Source organism: Megalops cyprinoides, chromosome 10 (genome assembly GCF_013368585.1).
Source record: "Megalops cyprinoides isolate fMegCyp1 chromosome 10, fMegCyp1.pri, whole genome shotgun sequence".
Classification (NCBI taxonomy): Eukaryota; Metazoa; Chordata; class Actinopteri; order Elopiformes; family Megalopidae; genus Megalops; species Megalops cyprinoides.
Genome location: NC_050592.1, coordinates 3,692,501 through 3,720,000, shown reverse-complemented (window position 1 = coordinate 3,720,000; position 27,500 = coordinate 3,692,501). Strand labels below are relative to the sequence as shown.

General features: G+C 47.5%; 3 protein-coding genes across 5 annotated transcripts in view; 2 read left to right on the top strand and 1 right to left on the bottom strand.

The window, feature by feature from the left end:
• Positions 1-9,073, top strand: part of si:dkey-34d22.1 (discoidin, CUB and LCCL domain-containing protein 1) — a 20,369-nt gene extending 11,296 nt beyond the window's left edge. The window contains exons 4-15 of one of the 2 annotated variants that reach the window (XM_036539021.1): positions 1,270-1,321; positions 1,490-1,562; positions 2,089-2,222; positions 2,399-2,436; positions 2,696-2,890; positions 3,135-3,259; positions 3,639-3,792; positions 4,146-4,238; positions 4,813-4,906; positions 5,159-5,196; positions 5,333-5,440; positions 7,625-9,073. In XM_036539021.1, coding sequence (XP_036394914.1) covers positions 1,270-1,321; positions 1,490-1,562; positions 2,089-2,222; positions 2,399-2,436; positions 2,696-2,890; positions 3,135-3,259; positions 3,639-3,792; positions 4,146-4,238; positions 4,813-4,906; positions 5,159-5,196; positions 5,333-5,440; positions 7,625-8,070 — 1,550 coding nt within the window. In that variant the 3' untranslated portion in view covers positions 8,071-9,073. Of the gene's footprint in view, positions 1-1,269; positions 1,322-1,489; positions 1,563-2,088; positions 2,223-2,398; positions 2,437-2,695; positions 2,891-3,134; positions 3,260-3,638; positions 3,793-4,121; positions 4,239-4,812; positions 4,907-5,158; positions 5,197-5,332; positions 5,441-7,624 lie in introns of both variants that reach the window. The other variant, XM_036539020.1, reaches the window with a different exon arrangement.
• Positions 9,074-10,916: 1,843 nt separating this feature from the next.
• taf12 (TAF12 RNA polymerase II, TATA box binding protein (TBP)-associated factor) lies at positions 10,917-18,126 on the top strand. 2 transcript variants are annotated; one of them, XM_036538972.1, is made up of 6 exons: positions 10,917-11,049; positions 12,371-12,633; positions 13,444-13,521; positions 14,822-14,936; positions 15,958-16,046; positions 16,998-18,126. In XM_036538972.1, exons 2-6 carry the CDS (start codon positions 12,457-12,459, stop codon positions 17,031-17,033), a joined length of 495 nt encoding a protein of 164 aa, XP_036394865.1. In that variant the 5' UTR covers positions 10,917-11,049; positions 12,371-12,456; the 3' UTR covers positions 17,034-18,126. The 2 variants fall into 2 exon arrangements, with proteins under 2 accessions (XP_036394865.1, XP_036394864.1); XM_036538971.1 differs by having other exon boundaries at positions 12,368-12,633.
• Positions 18,127-19,042: 916 nt separating this feature from the next.
• Positions 19,043-25,072, bottom strand: rab42b (RAB42, member RAS oncogene family). The gene is made up of 2 exons (XM_036539037.1): positions 24,395-25,072; positions 19,043-21,488 (listed from the first exon to the last, which is right to left on the bottom strand). The coding sequence occupies exons 1-2, from the start codon at positions 24,610-24,612 to the stop codon at positions 21,047-21,049; spliced, it is 660 nt and encodes a 219-aa protein (XP_036394930.1). The 5' UTR covers positions 24,613-25,072; the 3' UTR covers positions 19,043-21,046.
• Between the last annotated feature and the right edge of the window lie 2,428 nt (positions 25,073-27,500).

The window sequence follows — 27,500 nt, the reverse complement described above, 5'->3', positions numbered from 1 at the left end:
TGCAGCCTGCAGCCTGCTTCCATGTCACAGCCCAGTCAGGCATGGCGTCCTAAGACAGAAACAGACATCATTGGGATGCGGCGGCAGTGTGGCGTAGTGGTAATGAGTGTTGCTCTTAACCAAAAGGTTGCAGGTTCGATTCCCTGCTAGGGCAGTGTTACTGTACCCTTGGGCAATGTACTTATAACTTAAAATCGCCTCAGTAAATATCCAGCTGTACAAATGGATAAAATTGTAACCTATGTAAGTCGCCTGTGAGCATCTGCTGAATGCCGGTAATGTAATGTAATTAGCATTAACTGGATGGGCAGTGTTTGCAATGGAGCCTTGTGGGATGTTTATACAGATATTTGTTGATTTGTTGAAGTGTCCACTCTGCCCAGGTTGGTGTTCCCTCTAATGCGAACTGTAGTGGTTTGTATCAACCTCGGTTTCCTGTTATTTAATCATTTGTTTATGAAGGCCAGCTATGTCCGGTGCCAAAGCTTGAACCCAGACTCGCAAATTACACTTCGTCATCGGGCTACGAGACACTGGGGACATTCTCTCTGTTCCACAAACTCGAAAAACTGTGGCGCAAGGAGTGACCGAAAGCTTAGTCAAAGGGGTCTTCGCTTCCCTTTTGTGTGGGAGAGTTCACATGACAAAGCCTTTAATAATTACCACAGGGCCTTTCCTGCCAGCACAGATCCCAGGCAGAACCTAGACAACCCACAGCCTCATGAGTGTGTGTGTGCGTATGTGTATGTGTGTGTGTGTGTGTGTGAGCGCACGCATATGTATGAGGAAGAGAGAAAGATGGTGTGTGCGTGTGTGTGTGTGTGTGTGTGTGTGAGTGCGCGCATATGTATGAGGAAGAGAGAAAGATGGTGTGTGCGTGTGTGTGTGTGTGTGAGTGCGCGCATATGTATGAGGAAGAGAGAAAGATGGTGTGTGCGTGTGTGTGTGTGTGTGTGTGTGTGTGTGTGTGTGTGTGTGAGCGCGCGCATATGTATGAGAAAGAGAGAAAGATGGTGTGTGCGTGTGTGTGTGCGTGTGTGTGCGTGTGCGTGTGTGTGTGTGTACACGCAGCACAGCTCTTGTATTAGCGCTGACCCCAGACTCGCCCCCAAACACACCAACAGACAGAGTCTCCGCAGGGGTTTCTCCTGGCAGGAAGCTGGGGGGACCGTGGCTGCAGGAGAGTGAGGAATTTCCCTCTGAATTTATTATTCCTTTCGAAACCCCCACCGATCGAATGAACGATCTGAGTGTCTGTCTCCCTTTCAGATCTGATTTCCTGCATGGACCGAGGATCCCATTTTACTGCTCAGCACTTAAGGTAGGTGAAAGTCCTCAGTGCGGCTTGATATCTGTGTTTACTCGTTAATAAATAATGTAACACCCTAACCACGTGGAAGAGGGGCCATGAGGACAGTGTTTGTGTTTTTATTACTGAGGGAAAGAACTCGCAGGAACCTCAGTGAGTTTTGCTTGGCCTGTGTTTCAGGGCTTTCTGTCCAGCAGGCTGCAGGGGCGTGACAGGTGACATCTGGGGCCATGTTGGCCAAGGCTACAGAGACGTGAGTGTCCTGCCAGTCCGGCGTGAAAGTTAGCCATGCGTTCATGCCCACTGTTTAACCCGACCATACCTGGAGGGTGGCGGTGGTGGCATGGTGATTTAGGATCCAGAAGGCTGTTAGTTAAAATCCTTGAAGAAACACAGCTGTGATACTCTATGACTGTTTCCAAAACAATTAGCTTCAGCGAATATCTAGCTATGTACTGTAGATGGATGATATTCATCATGTAGGCTGTGTACTTTGCGCTGGTCATGGATGCCAACTAAATGCAGCAAATTAAGAATGAAGTAATACTGTCACAGCTTATTAATGGAATGACCCTTCCCAGACATCAGCTGTAGAAATGGGTGATATTTTAAACAATCTCTAAGGTTATATGGCATGTACTGCAGTGTAGGAAGCTGACCTGGGCAGAGGGTGGAGACTCTGACTGAGTGAGAGATTTGGGCAATCACATCATGTGATGTCACAGAGGGTGATGTCATAGAGGGTGATGTCACAGCCCCCGGTTTGCGCGTTCCTCCAGACCTCGGTTCTGTGCAAAGCAGCGGTCCATGCAGGGGTTGTGTCTGATGAGCTCGGAGGGCCCATCGCTGTGTCCCGGGAGAGAAGCATCACCCGGTACGAGTCCACCTTCGCCAACGGCCTCCACTCCAAAACGTGAGTAGCACCCTGCATCCAGAAACTGAGAATAACAACTCTGTTTCAGGGGTGGTTTACTTTGCTGAAATATCACAGCAATGTAGAAAGCACATTCTGTGGCAGCTAAAATAATGTATCATACTTCATTTATTAAGTTTACATGCACAGATTTAACATACCTTCTCACTCAACAGGGGCTCTCTATCTGAGAAAAAGTTGGTTTTCCACAGAGGTAAGGACCCGGCTAACTACCATGAAACATTCATACAACGTCTCTCTAACATTGCCGCAACGTGGAGAGAACGTTATGCATCGAGCTGGGGATCAGATTCATTCTGATGCATGTCACTTTGCACAGCAGAAACGCTGCGGCCTTTCACAAAGTGAGCAGCCGCAGAATGAATGTAGTGTGTTGTGTTGACAAAACAGGATATTGTGCGAGTCTGTTGGACGCCTCTGAGAGGCCCGTCCTCCTCCCTCCCCCCCAACAGAGTGTGACAGTCAGCTGCCTGTGCTCGCTTACAATGCCTCCTCCCACTGGGAGAAAGTGGACAGCCTGGGGCGCCGCATATTGTGGACCCCTGGAAACAAGGACTTTGCGGGACAGGACCTACCCTGGGTGGCTGACAGCGACGACCCCGAGCCCTGGCTGGAGATAGAGCTGCGAGACAGGAGCAGCGTCACAGGTCAGAGGTCATGACCCCTCACCTTTACTACTGCCATTGACTGCGGGTTGGAAATGTCTGATTCCCTGCCTAGTCTTTTAGTGTTGTGATAAATTAAAGATAATCCAGATTACTTTGATTTGCAGGAATTGGATCATGTCTGATGGACAAATCTAGTCTGAATGTAATCTTCATAAACTGAATGACGCATCACGAGCAGAGTGGCTCTGGCGGTGAGACTGACAGTGGTTCTGTTTCCCCTCAGGAATCATCACAAAGGGATCCTTGTCGGAGGCGAGTAGTTTCTATGTGCAGTCCTACACGCTCCTCTACAGCAAGGACAACAAGAACTGGAAGTCTTACAAGGCAGCTCTCAGTAAAGACGTAAAGGTGCGGGCGTCCCCCCACACTCCCTGAAGGCCTTTTAGGCCTTTAGGCCTTGTAGGCCTTTTCGTGTTCTGCTTATTGACTGCAAAAGGAGAAAAAAAAGCAGAAATTTAACATGAGGAAGCGAAATGTGGAATGGAGTTTCCCCCAGGTTCTATTCTGTCTGTGTGTACAGTTGTCTGCATTGCAACACTTGTTAGCCCAACAGTGCTGTGATTCGTGTCAGCAGGAGTTAAAATTAGCTAAAATTACCTGAATTAAAAATGGTCAGTGTGTTCAAGGACAGTCATGGCCAGTTTTTACCAGTCATGTTGACACTGTAAATGGCCTGTGAACTTGCACCCATGGCCTACAGCTGGTTGTTCTGCTGGGTTGAATGCAGGTGTTTGAGGGGAACTCGGACAGCAGCCAGGAGGTGCTGAACAGCCTGATCCCCCCAGTGGTGGCGAGGTACCTGCTCCTGCGGCCCAAACAGTGGGAGCGCAAGGCCGCCCTGCACGTCCGGGTGCTCGGCTGCCTTCTCCTGAGGCCCCGCGGTGAGGCTCCCGCTCGTACTCCAGGCCCAGGCTTCAGCTGAGGCCTTCTTGTAGGCCTTTTCGTGTTTGTGCTTGTGGCCACAAAATTTGCGGTTTGTAAACTGTAGCTTGTGGTGCAGAAATGCTGTTTACACACTTTTCACTGTTGTTTACAAACTTCCCGCTGTCTAAGGTGAAATTTGTAAAGTGTGGGTATGGTATGTTGTAGTCACTTGCGCTGAAGAATGTGGCGGAGTTCTGACGTCATAGCAGCGTCGGGCTGAGGTGGCTGATCTTGCGAGTGTTTGTGAGCATGAAGGCGTCAGATTGTGAGAACCATTTTCTTACAGGAACTTCTGACCCTCTCCCTGCAGCCCATCCTCCCCAAAGTGAGGTTCCCCCAGTCACGGCCCCTTACAGCCCTGTCCCCTCGCTGGGCCCTGAGGTGGAGAAGAGTCCAGGACAGAGTAAGAGTCTCTAATACGACACTGAGGCGATGCTGGAGATAAGTCACCATGTCGCTGCATCTCAGCGGTGTTATGAGAACACTGCATTCTAGTGTGGAGGTTTCAGTTGCTCATCGCTAGCTTCTTGCTATGCTTTTTAAAATAACAAATATACGCCTACTCAGTGGGTATTTGCAGTGAAGTACCATTTGTTGCTGAAAACAGCGGTCCAACAGGAAAGTAGGCAGTCAACAGGCACAATATAAGCTTTTAAAAAACTGATTCTTTCTTTCTTTATCTGTGAGATAATGTTTCGCAAAACCAAATACAGCAGTGTTACGTTGAAAGTAAAGTAATATAATATCATATCATGTTTTTTGAAGACAAAACTTTTTGGCAAGTTAGACTAGAGAGCACTAATTCATGCTGTAATCACTCCTGAAATCCATTTGGAGTGAACTTCCTTGCGTTACGTCAAAAGGAGTTCCCTTGTTAAAGCCAGGTTCTTATTGGTTCCACTGTAGAGTGATGGATTGACATTCCAGTGTAAAAGGAGGATATGGATTGACAGGTTGTTTCTCTTGGCTCTTTGCAGGTTCCAGTCAGCCCGTGGCGGTAGTGGTGGGAGTGGTCCTGGTTCTGATTGTGTGTGTGGGTGTCCTGCTGGCTGGACTTTGCTGGAAGAGAAGGTACCGTAACATCGGACATGGGGGCCCCTCTCCCACTCGCTGGCCACGCTCCCAGTGTGGGAGTTGCGTTTCCCAAAACTGCGTTTCCAGTCTGTAACGTTACACCGTGCCCATCCCTCACCGGCCTCTGAGTTACCCCGGCTAACACAGAATTTTCTCAGAATGTTGTTGTGCTGTAGCCCTGAAGCATTGCAAAAATGATGCACATTGGCCTGCCTTCCAAGTTTACAACCTCGGCTTGGTTTCTTTCAGGAAAAAGGCTGCTGGCATGAAGTGCTCCTTAGCAAAAGGTACACAGCGTGCTCTGAATTGAAGAATGATGATTATATTACAGTAAACTGTTTTTGTTTCCCGTTTCCACTTCCTTCCCGGTGACTCCTTCCTGTATCTCTTCTCTCTCTCTCTCTCTCTCTCTCTCTGTTCCAGGGAGTCAAAGTTCCCTCGGAAAGAACCTGCCCCGCTCCGAATCTGAGCTGATCTCGTATCCTCTGGAGAGGGGTGCCTGTGACCCTCTTCCACACCCCCCACTCAATGGTGAGAGCAGAGATAGAGGAATGGGGTGGGGGGGCAGGGGCGGGCAGCACCTCTTGATGGCGTTGCAGGGTCTGGTGTAACCCCATAACTGTACGCATGGTGCTTAATCCTCAAAGGGAGGACTCAGCCTCCCTCCGCAGCTGGGTAGAGAGTGTTTCTCTGAGAAAGTGTCTTTGCTTCATTGCCCTGATCGGGAGGGGCGATAAGCAGAGGACGACCAGAGTGGCAGGAGGGAAGGAGGGGGGTGGCTGTTAGAACAGTGGGAGGCCAAGGCCCCACCCCCCACCCCTGCCCTGTGGCCCGCTCGGACAGGCGGGACATGTGACAGAAACCAAAACTAAGCTTGACAAGCGACCATCTCTCCTCTGCATGCCTCTTCCTCCCACCCCCCCCGAATTTACCAATTACCTCTGTGAACACATGAGCGTTTCTTTCTCTCAGCTCTAGAGCTGCTCTGAAAGGGCTTTTTAATTGGAGCCCAAAAAAAGGGTGCTCAGACTGCACCCCCCGCCGCACCCCACAGCAGACTGAGTCCACAGCGAGAGGCCCTGTGAAAAAGAGGACAGGAGGTCATGGCTAAGACAATCAGGCCCTCTCTCATTCTCTCTAATTAAAATCTGTTGGCCTCCGAGGCAACCTGCAGGGAGGGGGGAGGGGGGGGGGCCCCTCCGTCACGCCATAAACGGCCTAGCAGAAGGAAAGGCTCTCGGAGTGACAGGCAATCGTTCATACAGGCCTGACCGTGCCAGAACTGGTGGCAGTGTGGCACAGTGGTAAGAAGCAGGGCTCGTAACCGAAAGGTTGCGGGTTCAATTCCCTGATGGTGCACTGCTGTTGTACCCTTGAACAAGGTGCTTAACCTAGAATTGCCTCAGTAAGTAAGTGTCCAGCTGTATAAATGGATAACATGTAAAAATTGTAGCCTATGTAAGTCACTGTGGATAAGAGTGTCTGCTAAATGACAGTAATGTAATGTAATGTAATGTAATTATGTATTAAATGTAACAAACTGCAGGCCATGCACAGAGAAGCAGGCTCACCTGTGACAAGGCCCCACCTGTCACAGCGGAATCCACAGCTCACCCGTCAGCTGTCTTGGATGACCTTTATGGCCTCAGACTCTCACTTGTGCATTTCAGGAGGGAGGGGCTATATGCCAGAGGCTCCCACTCACATCCTAGTAGGGTGCCTTCACTTGTTGGGTGAATCACAGTCGCTTCACCCACACGTCCAGTGAGGCCTCTCACGCTGTGATGTGGATGGGCAAAAAAGGTGGCACAGGATTCAGCATACGAACAGGGGAATGGCTACATCCTAAGGAGGAAAAACATGGTGTCAGACGGTACTGAAATTAAATCCACTTCCAGGTTTTCCACATAGTGTCAGACAGTACTGAAATTAAATACACTTCCAGGTTTTCCACATGGTGTCAGATGGTACTGAAATTAAATCCACTTCCAGGTTTTTCATCCTTAATCAGATTAGGTGGGCAAAGAAAATGTATTGAAGGCAGAGTAAAGAAAACAACAGCAGCATGTGCATACGTGTAGTCGAGAGTGTAGCAGCATTTCTCAAAGGACATTTCATTACATTACATTATTCTCATTTAGGAGACACTCTTATCTAGAACAACGATTACGGTTACGATTTTATTCATCTATACAGCTGGATTTTTCCTGAGGCAATTCTGGACAAGTGCCTTGTCCGGGGCTCCAACAGCAGTGTCGTAGCAGGGAATCAAACCAGCAAACTTTCAGTTACAGTCCCTGTTCCTTACCACTACACCACACTGCTTCCTGTTGCATCTTTGATATCTATGAATAAAACTTTTATAATAATGAACTTGATAGCACCATGATGCACTAGGGTAAGTTCAGCGTCTCACCTGAGGGGGATCCAGTGAGCACGGCTTTTGTCTTGGCTTTTAAAATGAAATCCAGGGGTGACCTGAAGTACACTATCCAGGCCGAAGCCTCTGCTCACAGCAGGAATCTACAGCTGCCTCAGGTACCTGCTGGCAGTCCAAGCTTCCCCTCCTCACTAAGTGAAGTAGGGAGCATCACCAGGACCCTGGGACCCTCCTGGCTGCTATTTCCTGTTTCCTGTTCTCGACTGTTGTCTTGCATTTCCTCTTCCTGCCGCCTGACTTCCTGCTTCCTGTGGGTGGTGTTCCTGTTTCCCCAGACTACGCCGAGCCGGAGCTGATGGTGCCGGGACAGAAGCTGGGCTCCACCTTCCGCCCTGCGGCCGACGAGGGCTACACCGTTCCACTCATCCTCAACCACTATGACGTCCCGGGCAAGCTTCCCGAGTACGCCGAGCCCCTGCCTCCCGAGCCAGAGTACGCCACGCCCTTCACCGAGCAGCCCCCCGACCCCCCGGCCGCCGCCCTGGGGGCCAAAAAAAACAACTGTTTGGTCCGGGTGGTACCCCCGACACAGGCCATGAGGACCGGTCCAGGAGCCGCTACGTTATCGGCCCATTATGACTGTCCCGGCCACAAGGAGGCGCCAAACGGCTACTGCACACCAGCCCCCCACCCCAATGGCCCGCGCCAGGCCAGCGTGGTGTACGCTGAGCCCCAGCCAGCCGACACCCTGTCCCAGCACACCTACCACGAGCCGCTGTGAGGAGAGTGCGCTCAATCAGCAAGCAGAGAGGCTCTTGAAAACCCCGCCCACCGCCGGGTGGAAGAAGGAACGGAGTCCTTTCGGGGCAAGAGCATCAACACTATGCAGAAAGCACCACATTGGTGTAAATCAGGGGACATGTCTACACGTCTTACTTTAGGGACACCTTATTTATAAAGACCTGAGACCCAGAGACTCCAGCAATGTACTTACACAAGTGGGACAAATAAGACATTGAGTTCACAGAGTCCTCCAAGCGATCATGCTCCATAACCCGCGTCTTGTTCGCTTGGAAAGTATCTGCTAGATGCTGTTTACGGTGGAGCCTCACATGATAAAGGCAGAAAACTGTTTTGGCTGTCATACTACTACACAGGCCCAGGGATTAGTAATTAATAGGGCACATTAAGTAAATTATGAAATGGCACTGTTCAGCAGCCTTTCGTGAACTTTAAAAAGCCCCCCTGTGAGGTTGTAAATAAAACGTCCTCGCTGAACTTTTTACACTGGAAATGCTGTGGAATGGAGGCAGCACCAGAACAGCAGCAAATGGGGGCTGGTGTGTCCCAGTGTCTGTGCGGATGTGTTCACACTGAATTAACCCTTCCTGAATGCCTTCTGTGAAAACTAGAGTCCCATTACGGCTTCTCTCTGCTCCACCAGCACAATGGGGAAAGGCATATTAAGGACGCACTGGCTCAAAAGATAGAGGCCCGAGTGGTATCCCAGCAGGCTGTGAAGGCGTCTGGTGTTGCATTAAATTAAAGAGAGCACAGCGGACGCGTATGGCGCAATGACCTTTCGAGATTTTTTATATATAGTTTGATTTAAAAATATGACTAGCACTGGTTTCTCACACCAACTCCACGTCTTTTTTTATTCACTTGTACGTGCACAAACAATACATGCATTTGAATCTCAGCCAAACGCGATTGAAATGTGAATATTTTAGATGGATAATAAATTACTATTGAGAATTCTTTGTTGTTTTTATCTTTTAATGCTAAGACTGCATTCTTTTTTGGAAGGGGGTGTTCTGATGAACTCTAGGGAAAAAATAGAAATTAAAAGTATTGGCACATGTATATACAGTCTGCCTAAAATGATTTTCTTCTGTTGTGTTTTTGAACAAGGTTTTTTTCAGCATCTTTTGGCTAGAGTGAAAACACTAAGGCTTTGGTAATGGAGACTTTTTCTGTTTTGTTTTCATAGGTAATAGTGGAGAATGTTGTAGTGCTTTTCAATGGAGTTGTATGTTTTCCAGAAGGAATAGAAAAAACATAAACACTCAGGGCCAACTGGGGAAAAAGTGGAATTCCATGACCCTGGGAAAAGGTGGCTGAGTGACTCCAGGAAAACTGTGGAATGGCCTTAAAAAATCCATCAGTTCACTGCATCAGCTCAAGTCTAGGCAGTTTGCTGGCAGAGAGATGGTGTGGTGGATTCAGGAAGGTAATGAGAGGGACCGTCTGTCTAACAGGGATGGCATCAGTTTCACAGTCAGTGCAGTGACAGTCCAGGCATCTTGTTCACTAGGGCAGGTAAGTGCTAATCTGCAGGTGCTTCTCTTCAGACATAGGGACAGAGGGAAAGGGTTACAAAAGGATGAGCAAGTGCACAACTTTGTTGCTTCAGCTAAATTAAACTATGGCAGCATAACAACATTCAGACTCATGGCCACAAGGACGATCCCAGACTGTCCCACCCAGTGCAGAGCAGAAACTGGCTAAAGACGTATAAATGAGGCAGAAGCAAGAAATTTGCTAAAGCCACGGGCCACCCTCATATACTCAGCACCCAGACTGATAACACCTGCTATAAAATTATGTAATCTATACTCGCGATTGTCCCTGACCAGGTTTTTTGTTCTTGTCACAACTGCAGCGTGTTTTCTCACTCGTAAGTCTTGTTCCCGTTTGTTTTTTCCATTAGCGGCAAAGAGTTGGGAAAGCCTGCTATTTCACTCATCACAACTACAAGATGTCATTGAAGGAGCAACGAGATTCACTATCACATTTACTGATAAAAAAAAAAAAATTAATCAAAATTCTAATTGCCGTTTTAGAATTATTACCACCATCCTCAAGCATAATTTCAGCGTCATTGGTTATCACAAAAAATTCAGCAGTGTCTCTTTGCCATCTAGTGGTGTTAGTCGCACGTTTTTGCACCAGCATAAAGGTATGCGAAAAGTTGATTTATAATTAGGCAATGTGTAAATCTCACTCAAACTCGCATTATTCGCGTGAAAATGCAATTTGATAAAAAGGCTGTCCATCTTTATAAAAAACGTGGGATGTTTAATACGTAGGCTATGTCTACAGTTTTGTTTTTAAGTAACCAGTAGAAATTCGTATTAACAGTGATGAAAACAGATGCAACTGATAGAAAACTTACTCTGCATCTGAATTAATTAAAATAATAACAAACCTACAACTCCCTCAGAGGAATAACTTCAAGTGATCTCTGAGTAAGCTCTGATGTGCTGCACGTTTTAAATAGTGGTTCCACCGTCTAATGACAAAGCATTGGAACCACCGATGTAATTGTGTCGAGCGCAGTTACAACAAGCGATCATTTTTAGCCCTCCGAGACAAATTTTCTTCGACATTACACTGAAAACATAACCGGGTGTCGTATGAAGACACAACATGCGCCTGTTTAATACGTCTTACATTTACATTTATTTATTTAGCAGATCTTCCGAAGGGAAAATCGCACACATATTTTCTGTCGCGGCTCGTCACGCCTCGGCGCTCGTCAGATGACGAGTGGCTCTAATCGCCTTCAGCCAATCAAATGCCAGCGTCGCGACATGAAACTTGACCCGGAAGTACTTCCAAACAGAGAGGAAGGGAAGTCCGAAGACACACATACACACAAAGCTCAGCCAGCATTGTGCGCGTTTACAGACGGGAGACCACAAACGATCCGAATAAAGACTGCGAAACATGGGGAGATAGAGATCGGATTTTAAAGGTACGCTGTATTTAGGGTTTAGGAATGGGGTAAGGTTTGACTGGAGTAGCGCACTGAATTGAACAGGCTGCTTTTGACATTGCAAAGCTAACTAGCAGTTCAGCTATAAAATTAGCGGGATTCAGCGACGATCTGCCAGCGCCAGCAGTTAGCTAGTTAGCTCCCCATGACAAATCAGCTTGGCTGTCTCCTATCAAATATATAATCACAAGGACGTAGGTAGCTAGCTACTACCTGTAGAGATGACTACGGATGTCATTGTGTCTTAATTCGTATGCTACAAAGTGTTGCGTTAGCTAGCTAGCGAGATAGCTACTGTTATGACTGTCACTGTTGGTTGTGCTTGGGGTAATATCAGTTTAGCGAACTGTATTACCTAGGCTAGTTACCTAACTTGCATTTGGTTGGTTATACTGTGGTGGATATCAAAGTCGGTAAACTATGTCAACTGACTTAGCTAGCTAACGTTAGCACCTTCCTAGTGCGGTACATTTAAATAAGCTCGCTAGCTTGCCAGCTAACATGTTTAGGTAATCACATGGTTGTCAGATGTTTGTCCATCACCAACAAACTTAGCTAGCGGGCACAGATGTAGAGACATAGTCTGCTTGAAGCTGTGATCGTGTTAACCGGCGTTATTATGCTAGCAAATTCAGACTACCTATACCTCGATTTTCAGACTGACTAGTATAATTTCAGGCATAGGTTTTACTTTTAATTTGTCGAAACTTCTGGACAGTCGGTCGAAAGTAACATTGGAATGCCTCTAGGCAAGGGGTTGAAGTTTGTCAGACATAAATAATTTTTCCGCAGCCAGTTAGATATAAAAATACCTAATAAAAATTAGACTACATACAGTGCTCAAAGGCCACAGCCTATGTCAGAAACGAGGGAGAACCGTTTTAGAGTTCCAAGAATGCTGTTTCTTCTGGGAGTTGTTCGTCTCTCTGCTTGTTGTTAAGTACGCGAAGGCCTGTTCTATGTTATTGCAGTAGCCAATAATCTGTGGCATACATGTGACAAAAAGAGGAGTAAATAATTAAGAATATGATCTGTTTCCAGGTTTGGCACGTTTCTTTTGTCTGATGGAAGTGTCTTACCTTCATTGCATTACCATCTGTAACAGTGTTCTCCACTTTTACCTAACAGTTTGCAGTAGAATGGCTGTGATTTTTGCCTTTCATCATTGTGTTCATATATAGTCTGTAGTCCTCTTTCTGGTGCTTGATTTGTCCAGGAAGGGCTGAAAGCACGTGAAACTGAGATGTGTAATTGCTTGGGTATTGATTTTGGATCTCTGTGATCTCTCTGCCTCTAGCAGACCGGACTCAGTCCTCCTCACAACCCCCAAAGCATCTTCAGGACCCGGAACGGCTCCATGATCTGAAGGTACCGGCCCGGCAGAGTATGACCCAGTACCAGCCGCCAGGTATAATCAACCTGACCAGCTTCAGCGCAGTGAAAGCCGAGCCCACATCTGCGTCGCCCCTCTCAGCCAGCATGGCCAACAGCACCGCTGCCACCCCGGGCAAAGTCCTGGGCACCCCTGGCCCCGCCGGGCGGCTCAGCCCTGAGGGAACACAGGTATGCCCTCCCGCCACCCCATATCGCAACGCATCTCCCAAACCAAAGTCTGCCCACAGCATGTGTGCAGTAGCCCTGATTGTCGCAGTGCGCCTCTGTATCAGAGTGTCTGAAATCACAACTCATGGGTCAGTCTGCTGAGGCATCTCCAAGAAACACCACCAAAATGGCATCCAGCAGGGTGATGGGGAAGGGAGGCTGGCAAAGGTGGTGTGGAGTCCACCACTGATTACAGTGTAATACCAGAACTCTGTGAAATGACCCTGTGGTGTATGAGGCAGGTAACACATCCTCTAAAAGGGGATTTGAATTTAGAACAGAGATTCTGCTCCTTAATCTATTTGTCCTGTTTTAAAAGTAAGATCTGAGCAAACAGGAGTTTGATAGGTTGCCCTCTCTCTCTCTCTCTCTTTGGGTTGTAAAATACACAGTTCAGATGAGCATTTTGCTGTGGAAAACAGCCAGCTGTAAGCATTTCCTCACCCCTTTGTTGACCAGGCGTTGTGGCTCCAGCTCTACATTGTTAGCTTGTTCACTTATTTACATATCATATCATATCCCTTTGCACAGCTGAGGGTGTTACTCACACCAGTCAGGAGAAGCAGTGCAGCAGTACTTCACTGGGGAATTAAAGCAATCAGTGTTGGTCCCAAGTCCAGCTCTTTAACTACATCACACTTTCAGCACTGTAGTAAGCTGTAACAAGGCCAGGTGCTTTAGCTCCTAGGTTTGTTCAGCGCTGCCTCTTACAATATGTACTCGGTGCCTTTCCTTACTAACCTGTTGCCATGACCTCTGACCTTTCAACAGGTGCTCAGCAAGAAAAAGCTGCAGGACCTCGTGCGAGAGATTGACCCCAACGAGCAGCTGGATGAAGATGTGGAGGAGGTCAGTGCGAACGTCCATTTCTCTGTCTCAAACAGATAGTGTCTGTGAGTCTGCCTGCATCATCTGTGCCAGAGAGTCAGGAGCAATCACATTTTCCTGCATCCTAATATTCCCATATCGGTCACAATTCAGATTCATGAAAAACCAGTCTTTTAGAATAATGTAGTGTTCTGAATGTGAAGATTTAAACGTAGGAATTTAAGTATACACACAACATATTCCGAATGATTAGGATCTTGGAGACAGTTCGTGTAAATTAAGTTAAGGAGCATACATCCTGAATGACACTGAGTGGATAACCATGTGGTTACCTGTGGCACGAATAACTGACAAGCTGATTGGCTCAAACTAAAAAAAAATATAGCAGCAAAAAAGCAAGTTCTTTTGAGTGGAAAAAGCAGCCTCAGACTTACGGGTTTGGTGATAGACAACATGTTAGAGGTGCAAGTCGCATGATTCAGGCTCTTCTATTTCAACAGTTTGGGTTGTCACTGTCTGATTAATACAAGAGCAAAAAACTGAATGCTGGACTGTCCTTTTAAATGAGACCACCCAAGATCACATTGCTGTTAATCTCAAATCCCCATCTGTTTGTAAATGGGAATTCCTACTGGACTGTTATTATTACAAATGAATGTAAACAGCATATTTGAAATACATATTCCAAATACACATAATCATGGGACTATAATTTGCATGAAAATGTGGTAGGTGTCAAGTTTTCCTTGCACCATCACAACAGGTCAGTGTCTGTGAGGTATTCTTCCACTCTGACAGCAGGTCATGTCTGTAAGGTGGTCTCCCACCGTTACAACAGGTCAATGTCTGTCAGTTTCAGTGTCGTGTCAGAAGTGGTCAATGTCCACTTTGCGGAGCGCTCTGTATCTTGTGTCACAAGTAGTCAGTGGTCTGTACAAGTGAGCTGACTGATGATAAGCCTGCTTAATGCATGAAATATACTGTAATATTTAGGTTTATGTCACAAAGCGATGAAAGCTGTTTAATATTGGAAAAGGTCACTGAGAAGTTAATTGCCAGTCAGGAGTGTCAGTGTCCATTTTCCTTGTAGTGCAAATGGTCTCTGCTCCATGTATGTTATTGCAGCCGTAAGCATGCCTGTGTGCCAAAAGGCAGTTTTGTACCACATCAGCTAACACGTTGGGTCTTGACAGATTTCAGTACTGTGTTTGCCCTTTATTTTAACTGTACTGAAGTCCGGGTGAGTCTTGAAGGTATGTTTGGAGTGCAGGTGTGCTTGGAGCACGTGACTGAACCCCCCCCCCCCCCCCCCACCCCACAGATGCTTCTGCAGATCGCCGATGACTTCATCGAGAGCGTGGTGACGGCCGCCTGCCAGCTCGCCCGCCACCGCAAGTCGAACACCCTGGAAGTGAAGGATGTGCAGCTGCACCTGGGTGAGTCTGCGGGCCCGCGGGGGGGCCTTCAGTGGGAGGCGGGCCGCGGCTCCACAGCCTGCGACTCTGTAACCCTGCCCCTCATCAGAAAAACCCAGCATTCTAGTGTAGTGTGAGGTAGTGGCGAGGAGCGGGGCTTGTAACCCAAAGGTTGCTGGTTCGATTCTCAGTCAGGGAACTGCCATCAAACACTTATAGGGCACTTAATCTAAATTCTCTGCATTAATACGCAGCAGTATAAATGAATGGCATGAGAATGTAAAGTATGCACGTCTCTCTGGATGAGAGTGTATGTTACACTAATATAATGCTAAGTGAATGTAAAAGTGTTTATCAAAGGCTTGTTGTGTCCAATCAGTCAGGCTTGCAAACGCCATGCAGTAGGTGTGGACTGGTTGTATCTCAGTACCTTGTTTTAATTTCACAAGGACAGATGAAAAGACCTCACTAATTACATCCAATCATGAGAGGAAACCTGTGCTGTATATATATAGCAGGAACAGATTTCATCAGGCTTAGAGCTCTTGCTGGAGTGAGTGTGTTGTCTGCTGCTTGGAAAGACTTGAATGCGTGTTGCTAATGCTCTCCTGCGCTAAGAGGACTAGGTATTGTATAACAGAGCGCCCAACAAAAGGGTCACATTTACATGCTCTGATTCGGCAGACCCTTCTGTTGACTAGCTTACAAAGCACGTGCATAAGTGAGTATAGTAAGACCACAGAGGCAACAGCACATATACACTGGACAGCCGTGAATGACAGAAGGGTCACATGACACGCACCACAGCCACCGGCTGCAGCTGTATCGCCATCTTGTGGACGGCAGTGAGAGAGGAAACGCAGGCAGCACAGTGGCACAGGTGGAAGAGCTCCGGAATACATTACCCAGAGTGCTCGAAGAACGCAGTCACACACACAGGGTCAGAGGCTCCATGTCACAAGGCGCCACTGCAGCCAGGCCAGGGAACACTGATCTGGAGTCAGTCCTTCACGGCTACCCCCTCCCCCTCCCCCTCCCACAGAACGGCAGTGGAACATGTGGATTCCGGGCTTCGGCTCCGATGAGATCCGGCCGTACAAAAAGGCCTGTACCACGGAGGCCCACAAACAGGTGAGCCCTGCCCCCCTCTGCTTCCTGCTCCCTCCCCTGAGAATTCTGGGTAAATTCCACTCCGGGTTCTGCCTGGCGCACTTTAACGCGGTTCTGCCAGGGAAACCGAAGGTGGCTGTTGTGATCCAAAGCACCGTCAGAGTTCCTCTTTCTCTTTCCATTGCACTGTTCACCAATTGTGGAAGACAGAGAGGTGTCAGATATTTTTAGCATGATGGCAGACAGAAAGAAAACTCTTGGAGAAGTGTTTGTGTTTTGGGATGTTAATGGTATGAACAATTTATGTTTGAACTGAGGGACAAATTTTGGGCAGCTAAAATATATGATGAAAGCATATTGGTGTGAATAACGATTAATAATGATTAATGATGAATTAAAAATGTAATTAGTCCTTCAGTGGATAATTGCCACTACCAGTGCTTGAACTCCTTTCTTGCTGAAATTGTGACTCACCAGTTTTCTCCAAAGTTTTGACAGTGGAGAGACCCCCCCCCACTCCCAGTGACCTCCAGGTCACATCAAACTCCTGTGTATTCTTAACCTGACTGCCCCTCCGCCTCTGGCGGTAATCTCAGTGACTGCAGATTCACAGGGTACTCTCTGTGTTTAGAACAAGCTTGGTCTGTATTTAATCTACTTTAACTTTGACCAGGGAGGGCTGATATTTGCTGCTGTTGTATGCTAGGGTTTCCCTTTCATTATAGTCTGATTTGTTTGATGTCCCTGTGTCTGGGGGGGGGGTTGCATTTTCAGAATGGACTATAGCCGCTTGCACAATAATGTGATGATGTGTGCTGAAAGGCCTTTCCATGTGGCTGTGATCTTTCTGCTCCTCACACTGCTCCTCTTAGGAATAGGAAAACCTGTGTGTGTGTGTGCGTGTGCGTGTGTGTGTGTGCGTGCGTGTACTGTTACGTGTTGCTGACGGAGTCTTCGCGTGTCTCGTTTCAGAGGATGGCACTGATCCGCAAAACTACCAAAAAATAGCGAGACTTGAAGCAGCTGGACGGACGCCTTCGCGATCTTCCTCTTTTTTTGTTTTTTCCTTCCCTTTTTCGAAGCAGAGCTTGGGTATGTGGGGACAGTGTAAGAAAACGGAGGGAATGGGGTTGTAACTAATGTCATAGGGGTTAATATTGTGTACATTGGGGAAGGGCGTGGGTGTGGGTGGGGCCGGGAGAGGGGGTTTTAGTGTATTACCTGCAGCCTGTATGTGTCAGCTTTGTGTACGCTGCTGCCGGTCCTCGAAGGCGGCCGTCACTGTGTCGGAGAATCTCGAGAACGCGTCGTCTCACTCAGATTTGCTGTTTGTGAACCACAGACTTGCCAGACCTCATAAAGCAGTCCCCGTTTGTTTTATGCTTGTTGTCAGCTCTGGTGCGTGCGTGTCTGGGAACGGGGACTGTTCCGCGTGCGACGCAGCTTTTTGAACCCAGGCGTGGCCCTGGAAATGGAGAGATGCTGGTGTCATTTACCATGACCATTGCTGTTTGCCCACTCATCTTCTCCCTCAGCTCTCTCCTTTTAGGGAGCACACACCCGCTCTCAGAGGCCCTGGTACATGCACACAGCACACAAAGCTTACACTGTCATCACCTTATCTCATTATCAGTTCCCTTTTGGGTTTTCCTTCCGCAGGCTGTGTCGTTATTAGTTGTTTTGTGTTCGAAGTTTGTCCCAACCATCGGTTCTTTGAACTTTTACTGCGTCATTTATGACAGGAAGACTACAATGACCACAATGCACCTGAAATGAGACAACAATAGCCTCAGTGCAGCAGATTCACTAGTTTTGTTTTTTTTTCCTCTCTTTTCTTTTTAGGTTTGGAATTGCACGTGCTGTTGTGTTTAGCGTATTCAGTACTGTCGGTTTTTGTCTTTTTAATATTTTCTATTGATGTGTACATTTCATATCGAGGCCAGGGACACGGTGAGCACGCGGTAGGGTCACCTTGTTCGTCACCCAGTCGAAGCCTGTTCTTTTTTTTTTTCTTCTCTCGTCGATGTTGTTGGCTTGAAAAGCAGATGTCAGGGGTTCATGTTTTATGTAACGGGGCTCAGTGTGTGCTTTGCCGAAAGAAAGGCAGTTCTAAGTACCCCGACGCAGATATATTTTTGTCTCATTTACGAGTGGGGTGGGAGGGAGGGGGGGGCATTTATATATATATAATCATCTGAAAAAGATTGTTATCTGTATTACGTTGCCGATTATTGATAGAAGACTGATATTATTAAAGATTAAAATGGCGGTGGAATTGTAACGTGTGAAATAAGGTGTGTTGAGCCAGTCTGCAGTGCAGTGGGGTTGGGGAGTCTTTTGAGGCGAGATAGGGGGGAGAAGGGTTTAACAATTTTGACTTTGTATGGCAGTGTTTATGTATACTACATGTGTTATTGTTTTTTTTTCCTGTTTTTCCATTAATAAAACAAGATTCATATTTCACGGAACAACGGGAGTTGTGGTCCATTTGCTGTGAGTTAGTTTGCATTGCAGATTTGTACCCTGATATGAGGCAAGAGCCATTCTGCTGAGTGGCTTAGAACCACGTCTCCTTAGTAAGTATATCACTGTGGCTTCAAGGTGGGAGGAAATGTTTGCTGTCAGGAGAACAATTATGTTATTATCTATATTTTAAGCACAACCACCAGTTGCAGTAACTGCCGGTTATTTACAGTGTTTCCTCAGTAGTCATTGCTTTAAGCTCTCTTTCACCGCATGCACATCACAGGCATATTATTATATTATTATTATCAATAAAACAGCTCACGAAAGAAATGATGTCTCCTGCAAAACACTGAGTCTTTGTTTCATGTCAGACTTGCACAGTTTGTTGGATGAAATATGCTTTATTAAACACAGTTTTTATTACGAGCTTCATGACTCTGCACGTGTAGATCTGACAGAGTGAAAACCCAGCTCTTCAGGCCTCCTGTCCAGAGTCTCTGCTCTCTACACTAACACTGACATGACTCCGGAGCTGCTTGGTTTTACCTCTCTTCTTTCCATTTGCACTTATAGGACTCACTTTTGAATTTTTTTCAGTCACCTTCACTGTGACGTTTCCTGAGTGTTTTTTTGTAGCGTTCTTTATTACAGCTGTGTTTTGTTTCAGTTGAGTTATGAATGACTTTCGTATCTAAATGCTGTCCAGAGTTATTGCTTGCATTGCCTGCAGGCATAAGTGGCTGTGGGTAGGGCCGTCTGCCTTACGAATAAAAAATGCACCAGAGTGCTGTTACTTATATAGTTTATTTGCTGTCACTTATGTAAAAGAGACGTGCAGAGTGTCCATTTTACATCTCAGTCTGTCATGCAAATCAAACACATTTTCTCAAACAAGGTGCAACAAGGTTCCTTTACACACGGTATTGTGTCTGTGAACAGTGTTGCTAAACACGGATAAACATCTTTGGTGAAAGGCCTGAGAACGTACACACCGTCCGCTGTCGGAAAGCAGGAGTGAAAGCACGGGCAGTCCTGTGTTTCTCCCCGGAGCCGTGCAGGAATCCCATCCTGCTCTTTCTCGTTCTCAGAGCGGGAGCCCCGGAGTCTGCCGGCACTGTGCTTTCTGAGTCTCTCGTGCTTTCCTTTCTTTGCGGTTTCTGTACTCCTGCATTTGCGTAACCCATATGTGCAGGCCTGCAGTGAGCAGGGAAAATGGAAGTGTGGAGCAAGCCAAAGGGCGTGGCCTCTGCCCCTGCTCCCCGGGTAATATGAGAGAGGTAGGTGCTGGAAGTTGCCCTCACAACGGGCTTTGCACTTATATTTGCCATGGAGATCAATTTGTGTATAATAAATTGATTTCTGTGATCCCGTGTGACCTATGAAGCAGCAAGGAAGTGAGAAAGAGTCCATCAAGCAAAACTACAAAAGCATTTCACATGTGCTGATGGAAGTGTACGCAGCTAAAGGCTGTGGAATATGTTCAGACTAGTCTGGGCTTGAGTACTGCGATGGGGATTGGCCAATCACAGATTCATGTTGGGTGCTGAGAGATAGCTCTGTTTGTGTTTTGTTGAATCAAAGCTGCACAGACGCCACTCAGATTCATTGATCTTTAAATCACCTGGATGGCTCACCCCACTCACTGAACCTCCAACACCAGCAGATCCACACACTATCAAATATCAGTGACTGCAGCATTCACCCAGAAAACAAGTTTACAAATCTTGCATTGTAGTAAAGATACTGATAAAGGGTTATGAGGTGTTCTTAGAGAAAATTTAAGAACAGAATGGGGTCAACATTGTAACAACTGTATACACTCTACTGGTATATAGTTGAGAGAAATGGGGGACATATTTTAACTCAACAAATACTTCTGTGCATTTGTCTGTGATTGGCTCAGAGGTAATACGTTGACCATCTGGGCCAGTCAAAGATGATTATATGAAAAGTTTGATGAGAAAAACCACACATCCATTTTCTTGTGTGCAAAGATCAGATGAGAGTGGGAAGAAACAGCACTCAGCTGTGCTCCCGGTCCCTGAGCACTATGAATGGAGAGGGGGGGGGCACAACTGTGGGGACAGAGCATATCCATGCCCAAAGACCCACTGCGTTTGGGGAGACAGATGCGCTGACTCTTACAGGAGGAGTGGAGGGGCTGAAGGAGCTTCACTGATAGAACTTCATCCTCAAAACTACATGGGTGAGGAAACGGCTGAATGAGAATTTGCCATTTGTTCTGGCTGACGGTGTTGGAAAGGAGTTCCTGCTGCTTCTGATGGTGCAGCTGAATGAAATGCCAGCTCCCTTGAAACGTGAATGAGCCCCAGCCAAACCGGCGCAAAGCCTGTTGCGTGAAATAGCCGGTCTTTAACTGCTCTGCAGGGGAATCTGTGTGCCGCCGGCTCCTGTCTGAGTTCACATCCACGCTGCACAGGCCTTCTCCCGGGTCCATCCAAGGTCTTTCCGAGATCTTTCCAGTCGGAGCCAGGCGGCAGCAGTGGGGGGGTCCTGAGTTTTGTGCCGAGGCAGGGCGGGGCGGGCGCCGGGGCCTAACAGGCGCAGCTCTTGTTCTCTTTGGAGGGCGTGGCGTGCTGGGATGAGCGGAGCTGCATGGCGCGGGGGGCGGAGCACTTGACCCCGTCCCAGCCTTCGCGCATCTGCACCTCACCGCTGCGCAGGCCCTGGTAGACGCGGCGCGTCAGCAGCTCGAAGGCCTCCACCACGCTCTGCCCCGTCTTGGACGAGGCCTCCACGTAGGGCGCCCCCAGCTGGCCGGCCAGCCGCTCGGCCTCCTCGCGCCCCACCACGCGCTCCCCGTCCGCCTCGCGGTCGCTCTTGTGTCCCACCAGCACGAAGAGCACGGTGTGGGGCTGCACCCGCTCCCGCACCTCCGCGTGCCAGTCCTGCACGTGCTCGAACGACGCCCGGTTCCCCAGGTCGAACACCAGCAGCCCGCCCACCGAGTTGCGGTAGTAGGAGCGCGTGACGGACCTGCGGGAGGGGAGAGCGGACACGTCAGATCACACTTACACTTTACTTCATTATATTACATTATTGGCATTTAGCAGACATTCTTCTCCAGAGCTTACATCAGTTACAGCTTTTTACAATGTCATCCTTTTATGCAGCCCAAAGGTACAGGTAACTTAAAGGTTGCTGTTTCGATTCCCCATTGGGCCACTGCTGCTGCACCCTTGGGCAAGGAACTTAACCCACAATTGCCTCAGTAAATATCCAGCTGTATAAATGGATAACGTGAGAATTGTAACCTATGTAAGTCGCTCTGGGTAACAGCGTCTGCAAGACAACAATGTAATGTAACGCACACCTCCGTCCCCTTACCTAAGCATGAACTTTTGTTTCTCTTAATTTCACTTTTATATTTCATTTTATTTTTCATTTCATATTGCTTTGCACTTGTCAATCCGGGCGCACATTTGTGACCTTTTGTAATAATGTAAAGTAAGTTCCTCAGCACCAGCCTCTGGTGAGGAAATCCAGCACATGACAGAAGGCCTGCTCTTCAGCCAGCAGGAACTTCTGTGTACAGCAGTTTACAGTGTTTGCATTTCAAAATAACCCTTTTGTTTTGGGGTCACTTTTATAGAGACATTTAGTGTTGGTGTAGCGATTTATGCAAAGCGTCACACTTGTGTGTCCTACCTGTAATCTTAGCCCCCAGCCCTCCGGTTGGGACTCCCCCTGACCACCCGTCCCCCACACATTGAGACTGCATTGTTCCCCTGTTAATAATCCACTGCTCCGTTGCCAGAGATTATTTTATAATCCGCAAACAATCAAAGATTTGGGAAGGCTGCCTCCTCTCAGAGCCCTTTCCCTGACAGAGCCAGTGATTAGATGTGCTGTTTTTCACGGCTGCACTTTCTTTAAACTGTATTGTCAAGCATAACATATACATAATGCCTTCATAATTCCTGATATTGCTCTATAATGCTTTTTCTGAATATTCATAGCCATGACTCTCTGCTAATGACTTGTAGTGACCTAGTAGACAGCGCCTCTGGCAGCACGTCAAAGCCAATCTCAAAGCGGTCAGATGTCAGAAGTTATAGTTCACAGAGGCTTAAGTTAAGCCCTCATTACGTGAGCATTGTAAAGGTGACACCTGGAGCTTAAGATTTTTTTTAAAGAATCATTATCCTTAACTAAAACGTTTATAGACTATATATTACTGCCTTATTTTTACAGGATGGCTTTGATCCAGAGACTGAAACAAAGAGGACACAGATTCAGTCAGGGAAGATAAAGCACCTGTAAATCACAGGGATGTGAAATTATCTGGAAGAGAACAAGAAGTACTTCTCCCCCCCCATGAAGAATAGGCCTTTCACTGAAATATGACAGTGTGTGTGTATGACACACATGGGCTTTTATGTGTCTCCTCTGAGGCCTTCTCTCGGCTCTCATGTGTTTCAATGGGAAATGTGTCTCTCACCCCGGGGGCATTCAGGCAGGGTAGTCATGTATGGAAATCTAAACTGGTTCTCAGTCGTTCACCTGGGAGAATAGGGGAAGCCAGAGGGCAAAGCACGCAACCGAAGCGAGAAAAGCCGAGACTGCTGGGCCGTCATTAATGAGAGCACTTTGCACACACCTTTTCTCAGGTCCTGTGTGTGTTTTTACATGTCTCACATTCAGTCTGACCCCTTTGCGCTGCTGTTCTTTGATACTGGAGCAATGCAGTTAAAGGGCTTTGGGTCAGGAGTCAGTCTCTCCCAGGGTTCCACTGCATTACCACACGACTGCCTGACCGTATGACCGCCTGACCGTATGACCGCATGACCGCTGCCCACACGCGTTTGCGAGCAGTAACGGTCTCTGACTCACCCCCCCCAAGAAGGGAGGCTCCTCCGCCCCCCCCTTTCTCTCCATTGTGTCTTTGGCAAGTGTGTGTGGGTGAGGGTGCGAGACACTCTATATGCCTGACGAGTGACAGCCGTCTGACCGGTTCTCTGGGGGCAGCTTTGCATTCAGCTCAGTCCCCGGTCAGCTGTCATGTGACCTCTTGGGACAGCAGCTAAAGATGAGTGTGAACCTGGACCTGCTGGTCAGGTTTGATCACCGAGTGGCCCCTCTTTGAGGGAGACAGCATAGTCCCTGCTGGTAGGAAAAGCCAGGAGAGGTATAGCAATGTGGTTGTAGTGGTAAGGAGCAGGGCTGCTAACCAAAAGGTTGGTGGTTTGATTCCCTGCTGGGGCGCTGCTGTTGTACCCTTGGGCAAGGCACTTAACTCAGAATTGCCTTAGTAAATATCCAGCTGTGTAACTGGATAAAATTGTAACCTATGTAAGTCGCTCTTGGTAGGAGTGTCTGCTAAGTGACAGTAATGTAATGTAATGTAATGTAATGTACAGGTGATGCATGGAGGCTCTGGTCAGTGTCAGCAGAGAACTGAAACTATGTACAAACTACACACCCAACACATGTGTAGCGTCTGCAACAAGGGGTTCATTAACCTCTGAGGCAGAGGAGAACTCCCTAAACAGTGCACTTCCACAGCCTCTCTGTCGTGATAAATACAATCCACAAACTCCCTCTCGGCTGGCACCGATGAAAGCCACCATTGTGCAAAGATCCATGTTATTAGCACCTACCCAGAGCTTAAATTTGCATGTGTTCCCTGGCATATGAGGTCGTCTGGCGTAGCCTACAGCAGAAAACTTCTCGTGCATGGCTACGCTAAGAATATGGCAGGTGACAAAACTACCGAGCATTGTGCTTTAAGGGAATACTGGAATAAAAATGAGTTTAATCTCATGTGCCTCTCTGTAGCTATACGCTGTATGTATGCATTTTACAGCACACATAAGATGTCACAGACAGTTGAAGTTGGTTTTGGATGAAGGCTGCTGACGGTGTTGCCGGGGGTTCCTTACCTGAACCTCTCCTGGCCGGCTGTGTCCCAAAACTGCAGCTTGATCCTCACGCCTGGCTCTACCTCCAGGAAGTGCACGTAGAAGTCAACCCCCACGGTTTGGTTTATGCTCTCCAGGAAGACGTCCTCGGTGTAGCGCTTGAGGAGCGAGGATTTTCCCACTGTGGAGTCTCCCAGCATGATGATCCGGAACTGGTACTGCCACAGAGACAGGTCCATGCCTGCTGCTGTGGGCGCCGTCCTGGGAGCGGTTCGCCGGGAAAGCTGAGGGCTCGGAGGGGAAGGTAAAGGCCTCCGGGATGGGTGGGGAGGGCTTGGGGAATCGCAGGAGACGAGGAGCGGATCCCTCGTCTTTCGCCTGAAGAAGAGCAGGAGGAGCAGGAGATCCTCGGAGGTCAAGAGAGCCCCATCGTGCAGACACTCTCACATGGTGGAACAATCACCTGTAGCTCGTGGAGGCGCTGCACTCCTGTCTGAAGTGCCCCAGCTGGTGTGCGCTTGTGTGTGTGCGTGAGAGAGAGAAAGAGAGAGTGCCTCTCCTTCAGAGAAACAAGAAAAGACGAGTCCCAGAGCTGCTTGTGGCGTGTGTTCCTCTCCTTTCCTGAAGTGTGCGGCAGATAGAGAAGTCTCTGTATGTGCGATAGATGAGCTCTGAAAACTGATGAACTTCTGTCTGTACTTGTTGATACATGAAAGAGGGAGGAGTGTTGAGAAAGAGAGAGAGGGAGGGAGGGAGGGAAAGAGAGAGCGAGGGAGGGAGGGGCAAGTAGGGAGAGGGAATGAGGGAGAGCGAGAGAGAGAGAGAGAGAGAGCAGGCGGCTCGCCCGAGGGCAGGAGTGAGCTCAGTACCATATTGAGACAGGCTCGGAGTTTCCTGTTGTGAACTGTCTGCGGCAAGTCTCTTCCAGTGAAAGAATGTAGGCGGGGGGGATGAGGAGGCCTGACAGGACTTACTCACAGAGAGAGACAGAGATCTCTATCACAGCTGCGCCGTCGGCTGGCCCATACACAGCGGTAACCCCCAAGACTGCCCACAGTGAACACACAATAACGGGAACTTGAAAACTGTTTGCCACCAAAGCGTAGGCCAGTGAGACGAGATCTGTGCCAAAATTTGTAGCGTGTTACCCTCTGGAGTTCGGTGGGGTTCCTCTCAGCTGATCACAGGGGATTGTGGGGGGGGGGGGGAGGGGGTGGCTAAATGACTCATTCAGTAGCGTGCAGGTTTTCTTTAAAGGGGATTACCGTCTGTTGGTCAGAGAGATCTTGTGGCCAAATATTAGCTCAGTTCTTTGGTGGAAATTTCACTCATTCAAATCCCCCATGTAAGAACGGTTACAATGCACAGGCCGAGATTGTCACCCTCCCCTGCACTGGGAATTTATAGTGTATCCATTCTGAATGAGACCTGAACTGGCCTTGAACCAAACTTTCCCAGGAAATGGTGCATGGAGTGGGTAAATAGGAGGGGGTGTGGACTTTAATAGTTTAGCAGATGTAATCTCGCTCTCTTTTCTTGTCTATGTGCGTTTGCTTGGGTCTGGCTATATTTAGAGGGGGGCAGAAACCTGGGTCATTTCCCATCACTGTTTAAAGCTGAGGCAGAAACCGTTTGAGTTTATAGGCAGTCTGTCTCCAGCTAATGCGTGTCAGTGTGACAGGGCCCCTGCTGCATTGTGTAAAGCAGCAGCAGTACCATCTCAGTGCCTGGTGTTGTGTAGATCATTACATTACATTGCATTACATTATTGTCAATTAGCAGATGCTCTGATCCAAAGAGACAATTTTATCCTTTCATACAGCTGGATATTTTACTGAGGCAGTTGTGGGTTAAGTACCTTGTCCAAGGGTACAGCAGCAGTGCGCCATCGGGGAACTGAACCAGCAACCTTTTGGTTACAAGCCCTGCTCCTTACCACTCTGCCGCACTGCCACCAAAGTCAGTTTTTTAGTATTGTGAATTCCAGATGACCCTTTGGTGACTCACAGACGCTTTGTCTCCCTGTCAGAGGTGGTGTACATGTATAATCTGGAATTAAGCAGACTTTTGGTGATGCCATTGTTTGCATTTTGGCAGGGTCTTTCCCACTATGCATCTATTTATTTCATTCACTGGAATTTCTTTCCTTATGCAATTCACCAGACCCCCCCACCCCCTTACACACACACACACACACACACAGATGCATGCACGCCTACAACATATATGTATAAGTATCAAAGGTTAGACTTCAGTTTAACAGAAATAATATTTATTTTATACACCTACATATGAAATCACAATGCAAATATCCTGACGTTTTACAAAGCCCGAAAAAAAAAATGTACACAGTAGAAATCAGACAGCTCACGAAGTGATCGCACAGGAGTCCAGTTCTGTGTTTTCTGTGTGTTCTCCTTCCCCCGGTAAACTCAGGCTCTCTTGGAACTGGGGCTTGTATTCTCTAACACCCCCAACCCCAACCCCTCCATACAGGAGGACACACAGTTGCATGTCCACAGGGCAAGCTAACCCGTTCAAGAGCACCACTCCAGGCTAAGCTAAGTGAGACTTCCCAGGCACATTACCACGTGATAACAATAATATCAACTGTAATAATAACTATTATTGTCATGCCTTTAAGATGTTTAATTTGAGATTTTACACTTCACTCTTAGTAGTTGCTTCAAGGTTTTATTTTTTGTTTGCTTTGTTTTATGTGATGCAATTACAAGTATGGCCATGAATGCTAATAATATTGCATCTAAAATAAAAAAAAAAATGTATATGTTTAAAATGTGCTATATACAGTTTCAGTTATGTGCGTTTATGATCACAATGACACGCTGTAATGTTGAAATGGTTATTGTGTATACAAAATAGCAGTAGACCAGTATTATGATCATTATTTAAAATGAGGTCATTTGCAATACAGTTAATTGAACACAAGAGGGCGCACAACTCCTACAATCAAGCCAGCCGCCGGCTTCCCGGAAGCCTTTGCAGCATTGTAACCCTGTTTCTCATAGGGGAAGGAAGGTGCTATTTAGGTCTCAGCCCTACATTCATACGCGGGAATAACTTAAAATAAAAAAAAACAAAGCAGTCACAGACAAGCAGGGCTTTT